The sequence below is a fragment of the Panulirus ornatus genome, chromosome 2 (assembly GCF_036320965.1).
Source record: "Panulirus ornatus isolate Po-2019 chromosome 2, ASM3632096v1, whole genome shotgun sequence".
Classification (NCBI taxonomy): Eukaryota; Metazoa; Arthropoda; class Malacostraca; order Decapoda; family Palinuridae; genus Panulirus; species Panulirus ornatus.
The window spans coordinates 96,507,075-96,527,725 of record NC_092225.1 but is presented as its reverse complement, the minus strand read 5'-3'; the positions used below and the strand labels follow the sequence as shown (position 1 = coordinate 96,527,725).

The 20,651-nt window shown below is 39.0% G+C and overlaps 1 protein-coding gene across 1 annotated transcript in view; it reads left to right on the top strand.

The window, feature by feature from the left end:
* The first annotated feature begins 2,916 nt into the window (after nucleotides 1–2,916).
* LOC139758662 (UBA-like domain-containing protein 2-B) overlaps nucleotides 2,917–20,651 on the top strand; it is a 199,651-nt gene continuing 181,916 nt past the window's right edge. Inside the window, exons 1-2 of the mRNA XM_071680241.1 lie at nucleotides 2,917–2,993; nucleotides 7,369–7,455. Coding sequence (XP_071536342.1) covers nucleotides 2,970–2,993; nucleotides 7,369–7,455 — 111 coding nt within the window. The 5' untranslated portion in view covers nucleotides 2,917–2,969. The remainder of the gene's footprint in view (nucleotides 2,994–7,368; nucleotides 7,456–20,651) is intronic.

Sequence of the window (20,651 nt, the reverse complement as noted above, 5' to 3'; positions counted from 1 at the left end):
TACATTTCGGTGTCATGTACATCAATATAGTTCACTGAGCTGTCCAGTAAACCCATCTCTCATGTCACCAACTGGTCTTCTCCGAAAACCTAGACCACTGATATCTTTTTTTTTTTCCCCAATTTCTGAATTGTCTTCTATAATGTTGATCTAACGAGTCACTGAAGGATAGAGGGGTGGTCTGATACCACTCGCAGTGATGGTCACTTAAGTACTCTTGGGCAAAACGTCTCACCCGGAGTGAGGCTAAAGTGCCTTTAAGTCGAACCGGTTGAAAGTTGAAAGCGGTGACACAGTTTAGTTCACGAATTTAACTTGATAACTGTTTCGCTCCACATCAGTTATTTGCACCTTAGCCTCTCTCTCTCTCTCTCTCTCTCTCTCTCTCTCTCTCTCTCTCTCTCTCTGAAATACCCTTACGTCTATCTACTCCTACCACGCCACAGAATGAGAACGCCGAGTACCCTGCGTGTCGTAGAAGGCGACTAAAAGCGGTGGGAGCGGGGTCGGGGGCTGGAAATCCTCCCTCCCCTCCTGTTTTTAATCTTCCAAAAAGAAGGGGGCCAGGTGAGGATACTCCCTCTAAGGCTTAGTCCTTTGTTCTTAACGCTACCTCGCTTACGCCGGAAATGGCGAATATATATGAATACCCGGATTTCTTACAAGGTACATATACGTACAACAACAGTCCCACGCAGACCCATACACCACGCTCTCAGACCATACTTACAACAACAGTCCCACGAAGACCCATACACCACGCTCTCAGACCATACTTACACCAACGGTCCCACGAAGACCCATACACCACGCTCTCAGACCATACTTACACCAACGGTCCAACGAAGACCCATACACCACGCTCTCACTTAGACCATACTTACACCAACGGTCCCAAGAAGACCCATACACCACGTTCTCAGACCATACACCAACGGTCCCACGAAGACCCATACACCACGCTCTCACTTAGACCATACTTACACCAACGGTCCCACGAAGACCCATACACCACGCTCTTCCAGCGTTCAGACACCTTTCCTAAATCAGCAGACTTACGGTGTGAGCCCTGGCGGGTTTGGTATTGTGAGCCTGGATGTCTAACGTCATGGAAGGGGATCTTGTCGTCCACGCCCAATTCATGAGCGAATCTCAGGACAAATGTCTCCTCTAAAGCCTTCTGCCTCCTCTATAGCCTTCTGCAGTTTTTCTTAAGATTTTCTCCTCGTTCCTTCTTGACGACGTAAATGTCATCTACATATCGGCAGGTAAATAGCGGACCGGCTTTTGGTTTGTCTTGCAGAAGTCGGTTTTCGACATGGCGCATGCAGAAGTGGTCAAAAGGCTTCTTGTCCCAGTGTAGAGGCCCAGGACTTGATGATACAGCTTACCAATAGGGCTGAGGAATGATGGCTTCAGTGGCACAAACACGCAGTCGGCCTTGAAGGAATCTTGAGTGCTAGACTTGACTGGTGATTAGAGACATTGTTGCTTGTTATCACGAGAGTTGGGGGGTTCTGTCTGTCTGCTGGGACATTATTCAAATCTGTTGATGCCAAGAAGTCCATTTGGTCGAGTGGTGCGTAGAATGTCAAATGAATTCAACAGTAGATTCGTCAAGTGGGACTCTAGCTTGGCACCAAGCTCCCCCATATTTATCGAAATAAGTGACTTTGTTCGACTTAAAAAGAGTGTGGAGGTTGATGACGAGCGACTTCTTATACAACGTTCTCCTGTGTCTTGGAAACGTGAATTATGTCGAGTTTAAATATGATTATGGCTTTCAGAATTCGCAGCACATTACACGCCATTGTCGAAAATGAGTAGAGCGACGCGCCCACGTCTATCGTTAAATTAGCAATAGAAAATAAGTCAAGTAGTAATGTAATAGTGATAATAATGTCATTAGTATTGTTGTAAAAGTAGTGGGAAACATATTTATAGAATGAATAGCAATAGTAAGATTAAGCCTGCATTTTTTTGTTGGTATTTCTGCCGTTAGATACACTTTATTGTTATTATTGTTCTCATTTGTTTACGTAGCAGTTGTAAAGAGACATAATGAATTATTGTATCTTATTTTATACCTAAGTTATTCCTTGTAATTGGCTTTGTAGCAGACAGGTAGACTATATGCCTTATATTCGTCAAAATTACACAAAGAACTCATGTTATGTAATTCATTATCATAAGATTCTTTGAATAAACTGTATAATAATATTGATTTTCATACCTACCGCATCATTTCATCACTATCGTGGAAGATGAGGTTCCATGTACCTTCTTTATCTCAGTTTTACCACAATTAGATCTCAATGTCTGCATGTTGTTTTAATCATTTGTATATAAATCTACATTGTTTAATTCATATTTTTATACATTTCATTATAATCTCCTGTGTTAAGTGCACTTAGGACAAGCGTAAATAAATTAATTGGTAGTATGAAAACGTATAGAAAATGTAAACATATCTAGGATCACTTAAAGCTCTTTAGTTCTTTTAAGAAATAATACAGGGCTTATGAAAGATAAATACGGAACTTTTGATATGTAAATATATTTTTATAAGAAAATCTATAAGTATTTATAAAAAATAAGCAAATAAAAGGTCCTTCAGATTGAAAGCTGAAATCAAAACTTCCCATGTTTACAGTCGGACCTTGGTACACGCTGTCAAGGCTACCAACGTGCCGTTTTTATGCTTTTCAGGCAAAATGTCTCTCTACAGAGAAGCTATGCAAGTAAAAACATAGCTCACGATAATACCTCACATTCGGAATAAATCTGAGGATAAAAGTAGGTTGAATAAGAGGAAAGATAAAATTCAATATCAGGGTACGGTTGGCAGCACGACCAAAATATCACTGATGGTCACATTATTGGAACGTCTGCCATCTGTATTTTGAAAACATTGCCAGTGTGGTCGATGAAGTTGTGGGTGAAGCTTGTGTGTGTGATTGTATTTCACAATGGACTCTTCTTTACGCGAACAGGTAATAGGTTTCGTCTGTGTAGTAGCATCGTCGAGGAGCTATGTACACAAGGTCACGTTAGACCTTAAATAGGGGCATGAGAGATCGATACATTCTGAGATATTAGCAGAATAGTAAGAGGCCTCTGGCAATCACGCAGGAGTTTACTGATCGTTGGAGGAAGATATAGTGACTGGGTGCATTTATTGATGGCCCTTGCCAGTAACGGAAGAGGTGGCACATAGCAAGGCGATGCTGCATATTCTGGGGACCTTATGGGAGAGTAGTTTATGATCTTATAACACTGGTATAGGTTGTGTCGGCTTTCATTAATCTTAGGTTTAGCAGACGAGTTGGCCTGAACTTGAGTCAAGGCTAAGTGCCAAAGTTTTTTTTTTCTTTTTTTTAGATAAAGGAGCCAAGATAAACAATGCCCTGTGTGAATGAATGCCTAGATGATGTAGTTTATGTAAGTAATCAGAGATTTTGTCAGCGAAGCACAAGGATCATTTATACTCCCTAATGAACAATAGTTAATCATTTGTATTTTTGCAAAATGATTTGTATGGATATGAAAACATGCCTTGGTAAATATATTGAAGATATCGGTCACACAGAGAATGCTTATTTTGTATGTTAATTCCTTACAAATATTAGGTGGTCTTTAAAATGCATTGCATTGGGGGGATTGGATTGATTTCGACAATCTTACTGACAAGTTTTTCTTGTGGATTTACATATAGAATAATCATAGTTAAGGGTTGATGGGCCCATATCAGACCTGGTGGCCTATTTTATTGTTCATATCGTTTGTTTTGAAGTATTTTCACATGATATTGTCTTGACATCTTCCTAAGGTAGGGAATTCCAGTGACTGACAGTCCTCTCACTGGATAAGTATTTTCTGACCTCTAAATGGCTTTATCCTTCAGACATCGAGGGTATGTCCTTGTAGATTGTATTAAACCATAAGGTCCACTCTGAATTTCCTTTGTTTGAGGAATAGGCCAAGAATCGTTAGTATGACTTGGACCTGTCAAAATTTGCATGGCCCTTTAAAGTACTCTCTCAAGACGGACAGTATCTTTGATAAGATATGGTGGCCTGACTTGTACCCAGTTTTCATGATGTTGACATAGGTAAAAGCTTTATACATGACCAGGAGTAAATTTTATACAGTCCTTGGAAGCATGTTCTGATTGACTTGTAGCCTTATATGTTGCTTCCACACACAGCTTTATGTCCAGAGGTTACCCATACTTCTAGAGCCTTCTCATTTGGGCTTTCTTGTAAATAGATTGGTAGTGCAAGTTTATTCATACCATATACAAGTAACACATAAGAAAAGATTAGATGCCTGAACTCCAGATAATTAGATATGAGAAGGATGTTGGAGTGTATATGGACTCAAATGCACCTATTGATGTGCACACCAATAGCAAAGTCAACTTTGCAGGCAAGATAAAGGGAACTGCCAGAACATACCCACAGTTGGGTGAAGATACTTTCTTGCTTCTTTTCAAAGCTTTTTAAGATCCCAGTTTGACTTTGTTCATTCCATCTGGTACTCCTGCAAAATGATGGATATTATTGAAAATGAACAGAGAAGGTTTACGAGATAAATTGACATCCTTTAAAGATCTGATTAGTGGGGAAAGGCAAGAGCACAGACAATGAAAAGGTGATGTGACTGACATTTATAGAATGGTGAATGCTTATTGCAGTATTGTTAGGAATCACGTGATGCAATGAAATCAAGTGACAGTGAAGCTACTAGTTGTCACTTAATGGCAAAACAAAAGGAATGGTGTAGATATATTGTGAGAGAGTAACATTCACCTAAAGGATTGTTTATACCTTACTTTAAGAAGATATTGATCACAGACTTCAGCTTGTGTGGACAGGTCTGAATATTGCACTCTTACTAGAGATCTTGTTGTTGGTGCTCTAAAGTTGTGGAGTATCTGCTCTCTGCTGTGCCTTTTATCAGGACGGTTCTTGAAACATTCTTGAGCTGGGGCATCGATCAATAATTTTGGTAGAATGTTCCGTGCTATCGCGAACCTGACTTCAAAATAGTTGATTCATGAAATGTATTGGAAAATGTTAGTGCTCCTCATGTTTAAGCTTTTGAGCTCTCCCTAAACAAGTCTTGGAGTAATGAACCAATATAAGGCTTTAGAGCTAATAGTATACAAAGGTATCAGCCTGAAAGAAGTAATCCACATTATTAACTTTGGTAAACTTAACTAATAGTTTGTATAGATGTAAACTTAACTAATAGTTTGTATAGATGTGGTTTGTTCATACCTGTGTGCATGAACTTGCATTTGGCGACATGAAACTCATCCACTTTCAGGAATTTACCATGTAGGCTTACTGTTTAGTTGTTAGATTTGACCACAGTAACAATGAATTGTGTAAATCATGTCAGGTCATTGAATAACATTTACCCCCACATAACTGGTCCCATTTTATTTTCCAATTCTGCTAAGTTAGGGTTGTGATTATCATGTATCCATAACTGATTAAAGCATAAGCAGATTTTTTTAGGTAATTGGAAGCCTTCACTGCCAGTAAATTTAAAACCAGCCTTTTACTGTGATTTCCTTGAATCATTTGACCTGAAATTTTCATGTGAGGCTGAAAATGGGTATTCACCCATTTAACTTTTATGACCTTTGTAAACTTCAGCAATAGTGAAGACTGAGCGAGCCACATTTTCCTGACTACTTAAGAGCACTTAGGTTATCATATCTCATCCTGCAGACTCGCCCCCTTTTTGTACCTTTTATTTTCTGGCTGAAACTTGCTTATATGTAGCTTTTGTCAGTGGCTGCAGGGGTGTAAAGCAGTGAACTCTTTAATTATCATGAAATAAGAATTAAAATTTCTGGTTGAATATTCTTGATAGTGCTTTGTCTCTTTGTTTTATTCATTATGGCATAACAGTCCTGTGAAAGCTCAGTTCTGATGTACTGGGATATATCCCAGTTTTACAAGGTCCTGTTAAATGATCTGTATAAAAACTAGAGTTATGATTAAAATTGTTCCTACTCATTTTACCTTTAACAAAATCATTATGTATCTGTTGGTATTTTTACTCTTGTACATATTGTTACTGGTTATGTATACTCACATAAAGAGTAAATACATGGCCTGTGAGTAATGAAGGTGCTAGAAAATCATGTTAGAGTGCTGGTACAGTTTATTGGATTTTTTGTTTTCTGATTAAACACATCTCCCTCTCAAAATTTGTGAATGTGTTTTTGATTTTCTTTTGCATCTTTTCTCAAATACAGCCTTTCCTCTTGTCCTACCCTGACCCCACATCTGTGGTCTGATTTTGTGTATTCAGTAGCTTTATCTGAAGTCATAGATACAGTAGTTTTGCTACTGTATTTGCAATTGCTTATCAGATACTGTATCTTTTTATTGAGGAGATTGCTGATTTGAAGTCTTCATATTGATATAAAGAGCAAACAAGATATAATGAAAGGATGGCTGAACACACTACCAGATATGATTAATGACTGAAAAAATGGTTAATCTATTAATGCAATAAGTCTTTGGCCAGTGGAACATGGATGGTGTGAAAATATTAGGAGCCACTGAATATTTATATTAGTTGATAATCCTACTAGTCTGCAGTCACCATCAACTTATGTTCAACTTGTTCTGCTGGAGGTTATGACAGGATGTTGGCAGCAAGGTGTTTTCTGATCAAGATGCATCTTTTATTGATTGACAGCAGGATTCTGCTAGAAACAAAGAGGGGTGCTAAAGTTTACCCCAGTTAACTTAACCTTAGAAAGAATACTGGAATTTAGAGCTGTAACAGAGGATAGTGATGTTGATGGATTGATGGTTCTTCTTGGGGAATACAGTTGTACTACATTGATTTCACAGAAGAATCTGTAATAGTGTTCTATATTCTGTCTGTGGAATTCCATATCTTATATTGTGTTCCTATAGATTTTATCTAGCTCAGTACTGTTATGCAGATGTATCCTGTCTTTCAGTCTGGTTTCCCTGTCTGATTGTTTTACTTCCTAAATTATTTTCTGTAGTTAAAATGAAGAACTAGAATAACCCTTTTTCTGAGTAATCACCTATTTTTACTGTATGGGGAGAGAGTTTTACACTTGTGGGACCCAGTATCTGATATGTTTGGGTACATTGCTTTATTCTGACCTTGAGCATTTTTTAGTTTTGCATGTAATACTTTGATTCAGGATGGCTATCAATTTTTGGTATTAGAATATTATGAAGCACTCTTTTCTTTGGGAACTTAAAAGTGGAGTCATACTGATAATGGTAACTTTTTAAATGGGCCAATGTTTATTTAAGAATGTCGAAACATTTGTATCTAATATGAGTATCACTTTTCTTGCAGGTCATGATTAATCAGTTTGTAATGGCTGCTGGAGCAACTAGAGAACAGGCAAGACAGTTATTACAGTCAGCACACTGGCAGTTTGAGGTAAGTGGCTTATTAGATGTGCCATTTGCTGTTTAGGCTTTGGGTGTAGAAAAACTTGTGTTTACAAGTACAGCTTTAGAATCAAAAAATTGTAAGAAAGCTTTTGCATTGGAGATTTGAGGTATTTGTTAGTTTACCAGCAGTTTTTATGTCCATATGTTGAAGATTGCTGTATTACGGATGTCAGCCATTGTTTAGGTAAACTGATTTGCTGAATTCTTTTTCATTTTAGCTATTAATATTCTAGTTACATCTATGAAAGGATAGCGTGAAAGAGGCTCTGAGTTATTAGGGCCTGAACATTCAGGAGGGTAAAAAGTGTGCATAGGATAACATATATTGGGGCAGTGTGGTAAACTGGGAGTGAAGTACTGTAAATGGACGAAACCAGGGCTTACAAAATGGAATGGGAAACCACAGAATGGTTTGTTGGACCCGGGTATGGATAGGGATTTTGGTTTTGATGCATGATAGCTAGAGAATAGGTATGAGCAAATGAGGCTGTTCTTCATCTGCTTGTGGCAAACAAGTTTGGAAATAATTGATATTGGGAGCGGCCTCTTTTTGTTTTCCATGAGGAAAAAGTCTAACGTTTATGGTTATAAATGAATTATATGAAAAATAGGTCATCCATATTGGGATATTCTTTTTGTTAGTTGCATTATTATTAATACTGTACTCTGATATCTTCATTAATTTCTTTCTTTCTGGTTGGGAAGAACTGAGTTTACCAATATCTGTTGGTGTAATTTGTGGTTTATCTGTAGTTGAAGGTTATTTGTGTATTTTTTATTATACTTTATCGCTGTTTCCCGTATTAGCAAGGTAGCACAAGGAAACAGACGAAAGAATGACCCAACCCACCCACCTAAATGCCCATGCACACACATGTACATATCTATACATTTCAACGTATACATACATATCTATACAGAGACATATGCATATATATACATGTACATATTCATACTTGCTGCCTTCATCCATTTTCATCACTACCCCACCACACATGAAATGGCACCCCCATCCCTCGTGTGTGCATGTGAGGTAGCTCTAGGAAACGACAACAAAAGCCACATTCATTCACACTCAGTTTCTAGCTGTCGTATGTAATACACCGAAACCAGTAATGCACCGAAACCACGGCTCCCTTTCCACATCCAGGCCCCACAAAGCTTTCCATGGTTTACCCCAGATGCTTCACATGCCCCGGTTCAATCCATTGACAGCACATCGACCCTGGTATACCACATCGTTCCAATTCACTTGGAATGTAGTTGAAGGTATTACAAATATGTTGGTTTGGGAGGAAAGCTAGGAACATTAGACAGGAGTGGATAGAAGTAGTAGGTAGGAATTAGCCAGGAGCATTAGGTAGGAGCCTGTGAAAACTGTGCTAGAGTTGCCCTCTGCCAGTGGCTTGTTAAGGGTGAGGCACTAAAGGCTTAGAACTGGCATCGCAGTTCCAGTTGTGGAGATTTTTCATGCGGCCACCCCCTTGAAGGAGTTACAAAAGGGAACAGGCATCAGAGATGTAGATATATAGATAGCTACAAGATGCAATAAGGAGTTTTCATGGGAGAGTAAGGTATGTGTGTGGGTATGAGGGAAGGAAGATGTGGAGTCTCAAATGAAGATGTATCTGTCATTGATGTGTGATGTCATCAGTGCTGTTTTATCTGTTCTTGAGGTTAGGAGGCCTGGGAAATGAGTCATTTGCTATATCCAGATGAGACAGCTTTAGTAGTGGACTTAAAAGAGAAACCCCAGAAATTGGTGTCCAGATTTGGAAAGGATGTTAAAGGAGGAAGTTTAGAGTTGATATGGATAAAGAAGATAATGAAGTTTAGCCAGAAGTCTAGAAGAGGTGGTTTTAGTATGAGTTTGAATGAGGAGAACCTAGATGAAGTGGTGTGCTTTAGATACCAGGGAGAGGACTTGGCCGTCATTGGAACCATGGAAAATGAAGTGAGCTATATGGTAGGAGAGGGGGCTAAGATTCTGGTTTGTATTGAGGAGTGTGTGGAAGGAGAGGGCACTGTCTTTTATGACAAAAGATGGGTATGTTTTAAAGTTAAGTAATTGCAATAATGTTGTATGGATGTATGTTTCGGGTCCTGAATGTGAAAGAACAAAAGAGAGTGGACATGCTGGAATTGAAATGCCTGAGGAAAATGTGGTGTTAGGCTGGTTGATTGTTTAAGGATTGACTCTAAGAGAGAGAGGTATGTTAGGAAGCAGAGTATGACTGAGAGATGTCGTGGGTGTGCTGAAATGGCTTGGACACAGAGAGGATGTGTGAAGAGAGACAGGCTAAGAGGATATTCATGTCAGGAATGGGGAGGAGAAGGCTGAGAAGATGGAAAGTTAAAGTTCAAGATAGTAAGAGGTGTACAGGGGTTATGCTGTCATTAGGCTGAACTTGGGCACATGTAGTTGGCTGGATGGTGACTTTACTAGTTGTGGTGCATTATACATGATGGCTAGAGTGTGGATGTGAGCAAATGGTGCTGTTCTTCATCTGTTCCTGGTATTACCCTGCAAAAGTGGGGAACAGTAAACAAGCATAAAAGAGATTGGATATGAAATATGTATAGCTTTTCTATAGTGTATTTTCTTGTTTTAACTCCAGGTTTCATGAGCCTTGAGCATAAGGAAAAAACTTGAGCATGAAAGATTTGGATTTTTTCATACAGAGATAACACTAATTTTACACATTTTCAAATGCCATCAGTGTAACTTTATTTTTAAAGTAATTGCAGGCAGAAAACCATAACTAGTTCTGCATATTTTGTATTAGCTTACCAGTACCCCTCAGCTTGGTAACTGCATTTTGTTTCATATATTTTATGATGAATAAGTAGAATATAGAAATCCTGTTTTGTTTATGGATGGGGTTGTAAAGGAGGTAAATGCAAGAGTCCTGGAAAGAGGGGCAAGTATGAAGTCTGTTGGGGATGAGAGAGCTTGGGAAGTGAGTCAATTGTTGTTCGCTGATGATACAGCGCTGGTGGCTGATTCATGTGAGAAACTGCAGAAGCTGGTGACTGAGTTTGGTAAAGTGTGTGGAAGAAGAAAGTTGAGAGTAAATGTGAATAAGAGCAAGGTTATTAGGTACAGTAGGGGTGAGGGTCAAGTCAATTGGGAGGTGAGTTTGAATGGAGAAAAACTGAAGGTTTCATGAGCTTTAGCATTGGAAGATTTGGATTTTTTCACGGATGGAACCTAATTGACAGCATTTCAATCCATCAGGTTTATTTTTAAGTATGCGGCAAAAATTCTATAGCCTTGATATTTGTATTGCTTACCGAGTCCCTAGTTGGTAACTAGCTATTTCGTATTCAAATATTTGTTATGATGGAATAAGTGGTTCAAAATGCTGTATGGTTGTGAGTGGCTTGATAAGATTGAAGATTGTGTGGAATGAGATGTTGAGAAATGTTGGTACTTGGTCACGGTAAGTAACAGGAAAGTAAGAGATGGTGTGAAATAGGCTGTTGAGACAGAATGAGGTTGATTTTGAAAGGTTGCAGAAGATGATGAAGATGTTTGGACCATGAGAATTATGTGTGTGATTGAGGAACGATGAATGAGGACTTGGATGTGGAAGATTGGTGTGAAAAAGATTGTTGTATATCGCCTGAAATGCAAGGGTAGGAGGAAGAAAATTAGATTTATTGTAAGTCATGTGTATACAGGGTTGAGTGCTGTAGTGTTGTAGCAGGATGTGAAGGTTGGTAAAATGGAGTTGGGTGTTGTAGTATGTAAATTGCGTCACTTGTGACGTGGTATGAACATTGTATGGGGGGGAGGGAGTTGGATTCTGTTACGTTTTTGGACCAATACAGGATAAGGCACGTAAAAGAAAGAAATAAAAAAAGAATTTTATGTGTGATAGCTTTAATAATTAGTGGGATTGTATGTGTAATGATGCCGTTTGTCAGTGAAGGACATGAAATGAGTCAGTAACCTTTGACAGGAATCAGTTAGGGGTTAGGCATGAGTAGAGTTGTCTGGATGGGTATAAAATTGGAGTATGTGATGGTGTATGTGTGATTGGACCAACTTAAATTTGTAGTTATGACAAATGTGTTGTTATCACCAGAGAAGGTTAAATGTGTTGATGTCGTTTATTAAATTGCCACATATGTATTTTGACATTGACAGAGGAGGGAACGATATGGACGATGCAGTTTTTATAAATGGCATGTTCAGGAATGTGAGTGTTAATGTTTTATGATGCAAGTTGGTACTGTAAGAACTTAAATTATGATAAGTGTTGGGCAATTGTATAGTTCCTAGAGAATCTGGAAATTACACTTGATAAACAGAGGCATCAGCTTGTGAGTAGTTTCCAGCATGGTATGTAAATAATCTGATGATGTGGTACACCTCAGTGTGTAAAAACTGTGTCATAATGGCAAGCAGTAAGAGTGAAATATTAAACATTGATACTGGTGGTCATCAGCATTTTAAGTTTATCTTCATTTCCTCTCCTCATGTATAATAATTCTTTTTTTTTACATTTTTTTTTTCAGTTCTTCTTTTGCTTCTTCTTTGCTTTTGCTTCTGTGTTTTTTCTTTGATTATCCTCTTCTTCATACTTTTTTACATCTTACTTTCTTGTATCTCTTCTTCCATCCCTTGACTCTCCTGGTCTCCCTTCCTTTACTGTCATATTGAGTATTATGTTTTCTCAGAAGCTTGAGCTTTGAATTGTACATAGCTTTTGCAGGAGTCTAGAAAGATGCCATTTTATTTGAGATCTCTTTTATATTGTTATTAGTATATATTATTTTTACATAACTTCAATGTATGTTGCATGCTTTCACTAAACTTAAGTGGTGGCTTGTTTTCAGCCATAGAAAGAAACCAATAGATGTCAATTTCTGCCGGGAATCGTCAGTATGTTTGATATTTTTATTCCTCTCCAGTAACTGAACTTCTTTTGTAATGTAAACTTCATGAGATTTCAGGGTTGGTTTGTCCTGAAAGGGGGGGGAAAGAAATTAGAATATCTTTGTTTCTGTTTACCAGGATGATATTAATTATCACTTCTTTAGGATGGCTTCTACATGTCACTCAAGCCCCAAACTTAGTAGCTTGCTGTTTAGCTCAGAAAGAAACCTACCATTTTAAGAGTTGTTCAAATGTTTCTCTGGTAGTTCGTATTTTCTCTGATGTGTAGTGATTTTTACACTATTTGTATCCATTATCAACATTGGCCCAGCTCAAGTCCACAAGGAACCATGTTGATTTACGATAACTTGTTTCTTTCTCTGTTAGTAAAGACTGTTGTTTCTGCACAATTAGTTGCAATAACTTGGAGGATTTATGACCACTGACCTTTATGAAACATCTTGAGGTTAGTGCTGATGTCATAGAATTCCAGATTTGTTTTGAATAACATTTCCTCAGGGAACTTATACTACATCCAATGTATGTATTCTTATACTTGCCATATGATTGTCTTTTATTGTTTAACGAACTGTGATTTTTATAGACATGTCGTGTCTGTAGTTATATCCCATATTGCCATTCTTGAATATTGGCGTACTTGCTTTTTTTTCCATTTTTGTGGTGCTGAGCCTTTTTCCATGAGTTCATAAAAGCTTCTAAATGGTGATTTAAGTGTTTTTGGGCATACTTTGATTACACATAGCAAGATAAGATTATGGCCATGCAACTCAAGTTGATGAATGATCCCTATGGAGATACCAGCAGGTGGCAGAATAATGGGGTGAGAAACGCAATCAATTATGTTTATTTATTTACACTCTACAAATCTGCTTATGGATGGGGTGATTAGGGAGGTGAATGCAAGAGTTTTGGCGAGAGGAGCAAGTTTGCAGTCTGTTTTGGATGAGAGGGCTTGGGAAGTGAGTCAGTTGTTGTTTGTTGATGATACAGCGCTGCTGGCTGCAGAAGTTGGTGACTGATTTTGTTAAAGTAAGTGAAAGAAGAAAGCTGAGAGTAAATGTGAATAAGAGCAAGGTTATTAGATTCTGTAGGGTAGAGGGACAAGTTAATTGGTAAGTTTGAATGGAGAAAAACTGGAGGAAGTGAAGTGTTTTAGATATCTGGGAGTGGATTTCGCAACAGATGGAACCATGGAAGCGGAAGTGAGTCACAGATGGGAGAGGGGGTGAAGGTTCTGGGAGCGTTGAAGAATGTGTGGAAGGTGAGAACGTTATCTTGGAGAGCAAAAATGGGTATGTTTGAAGGAATAGTGGTTCCCACAATTTTATATGGTTGTGAGGCATGGGCTATAGATAAGGTTGTGCAGAGGAGGGTGGATGTGTTGGAGATGAGATATTTGAGGACAACATGTGGTGTGAGGTGGTTTGATCGAGTAAGTAATGAAAGGGTAAGAGAGATGTGTGGTAATAAAAAGAGTGTGCTTGAGAGAGCAGAAGAGGGTGTTTTGAAATAGATTGGTCACATGGAGAGAATGAGTGAGGAAAGATTGACCAAGAGGATATATGTGTCGGAGGTGGAGGGAACGAGAAGTGGGAGACCAAATTGGAGGTGGAAAGATGGAGTGAAAAAGATTTTGAGTGATCGGGGCCTGAACATGCATGAGGGTGAAAGGTGGGCAAGGAATAGAGTGAATTGGATCGATGTGGTATACCAGAGTTGACGTGCTGTCAGTGGATTGAATCAGGGCATGTGAAGCGTCTGGGGTAAACCATGGAAAGTTCTGTGGGGCCTGGATGTGGAAAGGGAGCTGTGGTTTCGGGCATTATTGCATGACAGCTAGAGACTGAGTGTGAACGAATGGGGCCTTTGTTGTCTTTTCCTAGCATTACCTCGCACACATGAGGGGGGAGGGGGATGGTATTCCATGTGTGGCGAGGTGGCGATGGAATGAATAAAGGCAGACAGTGTGAATTGTGTGCATGGGTATATATGTATGTGTCTGTGTGTGTATATATATGTATACATTGAGGTGTATGGGTATGTATATTTGCGTGTGTGGACGTGTATGTATATACATGTGTATGGGGGTGGGTTGGGCCATTTCTTTCGTCTGTTTCCTTGCGCTACCTCGCAAACGCGGGGGTGAGGATATTCCAAAAAAGGCTCAGTCCTCTGTTCCTAACGCTACCTCGCTAACGCGGGAAATGGCGAATAGTTTGAAAGAAAAGAAAGAAATATATATATATATATATATATATATATATATATATATATATATATATATATATATATATATATATATATATATATTCCTATGAGTCCACGGGGAAAATGAAACACGAAAAGTTCCCAAGTGCACTTTCGTGTAATAATCACATCATCAGGGGAGACACAAGAGAGGAATATAACAGTCAGTTGATATACATCGAAGAGACGAAGCTAGGACGCCATTTGGTAAACATGTTTGGTAAAGTGTGTGAAAGAAGAAAGTTAAGAGTAAATGTGAATAAGAGCAAGGTTATTAGGTACAGTAGGGTTGAGGGTCAAGTCAATTAGGAGGTAAGTTTGAATGGAGAAAAACTGGAGGAAGTAAAGTGTTTTAGATATCTGGGAGTGGATCTGGCAGCGGATGGAACCATGGAAGCGGAAGTGGATCATAGGGTTGTATGGTTGCGAGGCGTGGGCTATGGATTGAGTTGTGCGCAGGAGGATGGATGTGCTGGAAATGAGATGTTTGAGGACAATGTGTGGTGTGAGGTGGTTTGATCGAGTAAGTAACGTAAGGATAAGAGAGATGTGTGGAAATAAAAAGAGCGTGGTTGAGAGAGCAGAAGAGGGTGTTTTGAAGTGGTTTGGGCACATGGAGAGAATGAGTGAGGAAAGATTGACCAAGAGGATATATGTGTCGGAGGTGGAGGGAACGAGGAGAGGTGGGAGACCAAATTGGAGGTGGAAAGATGGAGTGAAAAAGATTTTGTATGATCGGGGCCTGAACATACAGGAGGGTGAAAGGAGGGCAAGGAATAGAGTGAACTGGATCGATGTGGTATACCGGGGTTGACGTGCTGTCAGTGGATTGAATCAGGGCATATGAAGCGTCTGGGGTAAACCATGGAAAGCTGTGTAGGTATGTGTATTTGCGTGTGTGGACGTGTATGTGTGTGCATGTGTATGGGGGTGGGTTGGGCCATTTCTTTCGTCTGTTTCCTTGCGCTACCTCGCAAACGCGGGAGACAGTGACAAAGCAAAAAAAAAAAATATATATATATATATATATATATCTTTCTTTCTTTTAAACTATTCGCCATTTCCCGCGTTAGCGAGGTAGCGTTAGGAACAGAGGACTGGGCCTTTTTTGGAATATCCTCACCTGGCCCCCCTCTGTTCCTTCTTTTGGAAAATTTAAAAAAAAGAAAAAGAGAGGGGAGGATTTCCAGCCCCCCGCTCCCTCCCCTTTTAGTCGCCTTCTACGACACGCAGGGAATACATGGGAAGTATTCTTAATCCCCTATCCCCAGGGATAATATATATATATATATATATATATATATATATATATATATATATATATATATATATATATATATAAACGCGGGAGACAGCGACAAAGTATAAAAAAAAAAAAAAAAAAAAATAATATATATATATATATATATATATATATATATATATATATATTTTTTGCTTTGTCGCTGTCTCCCGCGTTTGCGAGGTAGCGCAAGGAAACAGACGAAAGAAATGGCCCAACCCACCCCCATACACATGTATATACATACGTCCACACACGCAAATATACATACCTACACAGCTTTCCATGGTTTACCCCAGACACTTCACATGCCCTGATTCAATCCACTGACAGCACGTCAACCCCGGCATACCACATCGATCCAATTCACTCCACTCCTTGCCCTCCTTTCACCCTCCTGCATGTTCAGGCCCCGATCACACAAAATCTCTTTCACTCCATCTTTCCACCTCCAATTTGGTCTCCCACTTCTCCTCGTTCCCTCCACCTCCGACACATATATCCTCTTGGTCAATCTTTCCTCACTCATTCTCTCCATGTGCCCAAACCATTTCAAAACACCCTCTTCTGCTCTCTCAACCACACTCTTTTTATTTCCACACATCTCTCTCACCCTTACGTCACTTACTCGATCAAACCACCTCACACCACACATTGTCCTCAAACATCTCATTTCCAGCACATCCATCCTCCTGCGCACAACTCTATCCATAGCCCACGCCTTGCAACCATACAACATTGTTGGAACCACTATATCTTCAAACATACCCATTTTTGCTTTCCGAGATAATGTTCTCGACTTCCACAATTCTTCAATGCTCCCAGGATTTTCGCCCCCTCCCCCACCCTATGATCCACTTCCGCTTCCATGTTTCCATCCGCTGCCAGATCCACTCCCAGATATCTAAAACACTTTACTTCCTCCAGTTTTGCTCCATTCAAACTTACCTCCCATATATATATATATATATATATATATATATATATATATATATATAAATGCTCATACATGCACATATACTTACCAACATATATGATACACATATACAGACATATAATTTTATTTTCATACTATTCACCATCTCCCGTATTAGTGAGGTAGCATTAAGAACTGAGGACTGAGCCACTTCGCCCCCTTCTCTGTTCCTTCTTTTGGATTAGGAATGAGACGGGAGGATTTCAAGCCCCCCTGCTGCCTCCCCTTTTAGTCTCCTTCTACAACTCATAGGAAATACGTGGGAAGTATTCTTACCCTTTCTTGATTCAGACAGAATAATGATTTTCAAACAAGTCTCTGTTAGGAAGAGATAACTGTCTTTCCAACAAAATAAGGATCACACACAGCGTAATTCAGTCAAAAACAAAATAACATCATAAAACTGGATAAAAAAAGATTGGCTTTAACAGTAAATAACATTAGTCAGTGGGTCACAGTCTCTGATAGTGTGTTATGTTGCAGGATTATCAGACAAGGCACACTGTAGAGATGTTGCGCAGATTAAATGTTACAATAAAGTGCAGTAGTGGCACACTAATTAGTAACAACACATTAATGCAGCATTGAAGAATATTAGCACTCATGTAATTCTGAGTAGTGATAGTGAATGTGATACTGAAGAATAGTTGCCTGTTAATATAGATCTTAGATTTTATGAAATCACTGGACTGGTTGACTGTGGCAAAAGAAAATGATTATGAAAATGCTGAATGCTGGCTGGTAGTTGCAGTTCTTGGTTAGTTAGATACATATGTTGACAATAAACAGATTTATTTTGTGGTAACTACTTTAATTTAGCAGCAGGTGGAGAGGTATTGAATCAAATGCAAGTTTCATCGTAACAAACCTGGCCTAGTTCTTACAGGGAATTGTCCTACAGGTAGTTCTGTGGTTTCTACCATGAACTTCTCTTGTATTGTACTTGTGGAATTGCAGTAATCATTATGATGTAATCGGGACCATGTTGATTGAAGACACATTGATGAAGCAACATTGCACCCAAGAAACACAATATTGAGAGCAGCACATCCCATACAGGAGACATTGTCCAGGGCAATTTTGGTGATGCTGATAAGGTAGGGGCTGCCCTGTGCTGGATGCAACTGGATAAGTTGGGTAGTGTGGATCAGCTGCCCAGGAATGCAAAATAGCCCAGCAGTGCTTGGAGAAGTAGTGTCAGTTTATAATGAAAGGCCATGCAGGTGGTCACTGTTGATGTAGAGGGAAGGGATGCTTTATTAAATTTACTATAGTTATCTGGGTGAACTACATAACTGAGGAAGTCATTCAGGGCCAGCCTCTTCACAGAATACAAATTCCTTGTATGCTGACTGCTCATTGGCCTATCAAGGAAAAATTGTTCTTTTACCCAGTGTGTTCTATGCATGTCTAAGCTTATTAACAAACATGATATAATAGAAATGGTGCTGTACTATTGTTATCTAGCTTCATGTATGATACATTGCTTGTATGTTTTGTTTACTGTGATTATGCTTAACCGAGCTGTTACGTCACTTATACTGCCAGTACACTCACTGACCTGCTTCAGAGAAGTTTATGCAGTTTTCAGTTACAACCAAGACATTGTAGAAAATGTGAAAGAAATTGTAGTGGTGAGAAAGAGATAAGTATAACCCTACAGTAAGTAAGACTGAGGCAGCTAGAGAAAATAAGAAAAATGTATTCTATTTGGGATTCTTTTTGTGTGATGAACTTAATCTTACTCCAGAATTTATCATGTTGGATAGAAATTGTCAAAGAAAGCAATGGGACCTATCAAGGTAAAAAACATTTCTTTATAAAACAGAGTAATCTGTCTGCAAACAAATAACTTCAAGTGACTATTGAATGTTAGAAAACAGCTGAGCTTGAATTTTGCTGAAAGAGTAAAAGTTTCAAAGATCAAGAGGGTATGTATTTAGTAGCAGAACTGATTGCAAAAATGATGAAACCTCTTACAATCACTGAGATACTGATCCTTCCAGTTTGCAGTGCTGTAGTAAGGGTGTTGTATGGAAATGAAATTGTAGAAAAATACTGTTTTCGGACAGTACCATTAGCAGATGAATTTATAACATTTGGCAATCATTGAGGAAAATGAATGTGCAGTAATAAAGAAATCACATTTTTACAATTCAAATAGATGATGGAAGGAAGGATTAGTTACTGGTGTTCATCTACATTAATGGTGGTGAAATAGTAGAATAGTTTTTATGTTGCAAAGAATTTAAAGAAACCACTACTTTGACTGACTGCATGGAATCTGTTGATTTACTTGGTACTCCTTCATTGGTTGTGCCATGACATGGATTTGTTTGTGTCTTTACGAGAAAAAAGAAAACGATGATTATTACATTATTTTGCCCTTCATGAAGCTCTTAATACAAGAGCTGTAAGAAATGATTTAAAAACTATGCCAAAGATGATAGAAGGGAGAACTGCAATAAAAGCAGACCATGCAAGTTAAGCTTATTTGACAAACTTTATAAAGAAATTGAATCAGCATATTCCTACCTTATTCTCCACCCATAGGTTAGATAGTTATCAAGGAAGGGTGCTATTGAATGTGGAAAAGTGTGTGAAACGAGAAAGTATAGAGTAAATGTGAATAAGAGCTAGTTTATTACATTCTGTAGGGTTGAGGGACAAGTTAATTGGGATGTAAGTTTGAATGGAGAAAAATTGGAGGAAGTGAAGTGTTTTAGATATCTGGGAGTAGACTTGGCAGTGGATGGAACCATGGAAGCTGAAGTAAGTCTCAGGGTGGGGAAGGGGGCGAGGTTCTGGGTGATGAAAACTGTGTGGAAGGTGAGAATGTTATCTCTGAGAGCAAAAATGGGTATGTTTGAAGGAATAGTATTTCCAACAATGTTATAGGGTTGTGAGGCATGGGCTATAGATAGGGTTGTATGGAGGAGAGTGGATGTGTTGGAAATGAAATGTTTGAGGACGATATGTGGTATGAGGTTGTTTGATCGAGTAAGTAATGTAAGGATAATAGAGTTGTGTGGAAATAAAAGGAGTATGGCTGAAAGAGCAGAAGAGGCTTTGTTGAAATGGTATGGATATATGGAAAGAATGAGTGAGGAAAGACTGACAAAAAGTATATATGTGTCAGAGGTGGAGGAAACAAGAAGCAGGAGACTAATTTGGAGGTGGAAGGATGGAGTGAAATAGATTTTGAGCAATCGGGGCCTAAACATACAGGAGGGTGAGAGGCATGCAAGGAGTAGAGTGAATTGGAATGATGTGGGATACCGGGGTTGACATGCTGTCAGTGGATTGAACAAGGGCATGTGAAGCGTCTGGGGTAAACCATGGAAAGTTTTGTGGGGCCAGGATGTGGAAAGGGAGCTGTGGTTTTGGTGCATTACACATGATAGCTAGAGATTTTAACTTGACACATGGAGTAGAGAGTAACTATTTACCTATGAGTTTTGAGGTTCGAGTCCAGTCTTACTGCTTGGGAGGTTGGTACACTTAACCAGTGGACCACAAGGTGATAAAAGTGCTCTAGCCTACCACACGTACGACTGAGTTCAAACTCTTTTGCTCACATGTAAATTGGTTTCATCTATTCTGTGTGTCCAGTACATGTTAAAGATATGTAAACTGTACCATTATGTTGGAGAATTGATTTTATGCTAGCTATGAACTATGTGGGCACGGTCTTTCCACATTCTTCAGATAACGTGATTTGATGGGAGAACTCAAGGACCACTAGTTGGTCTGAGATGGAGAGCTTTTGTC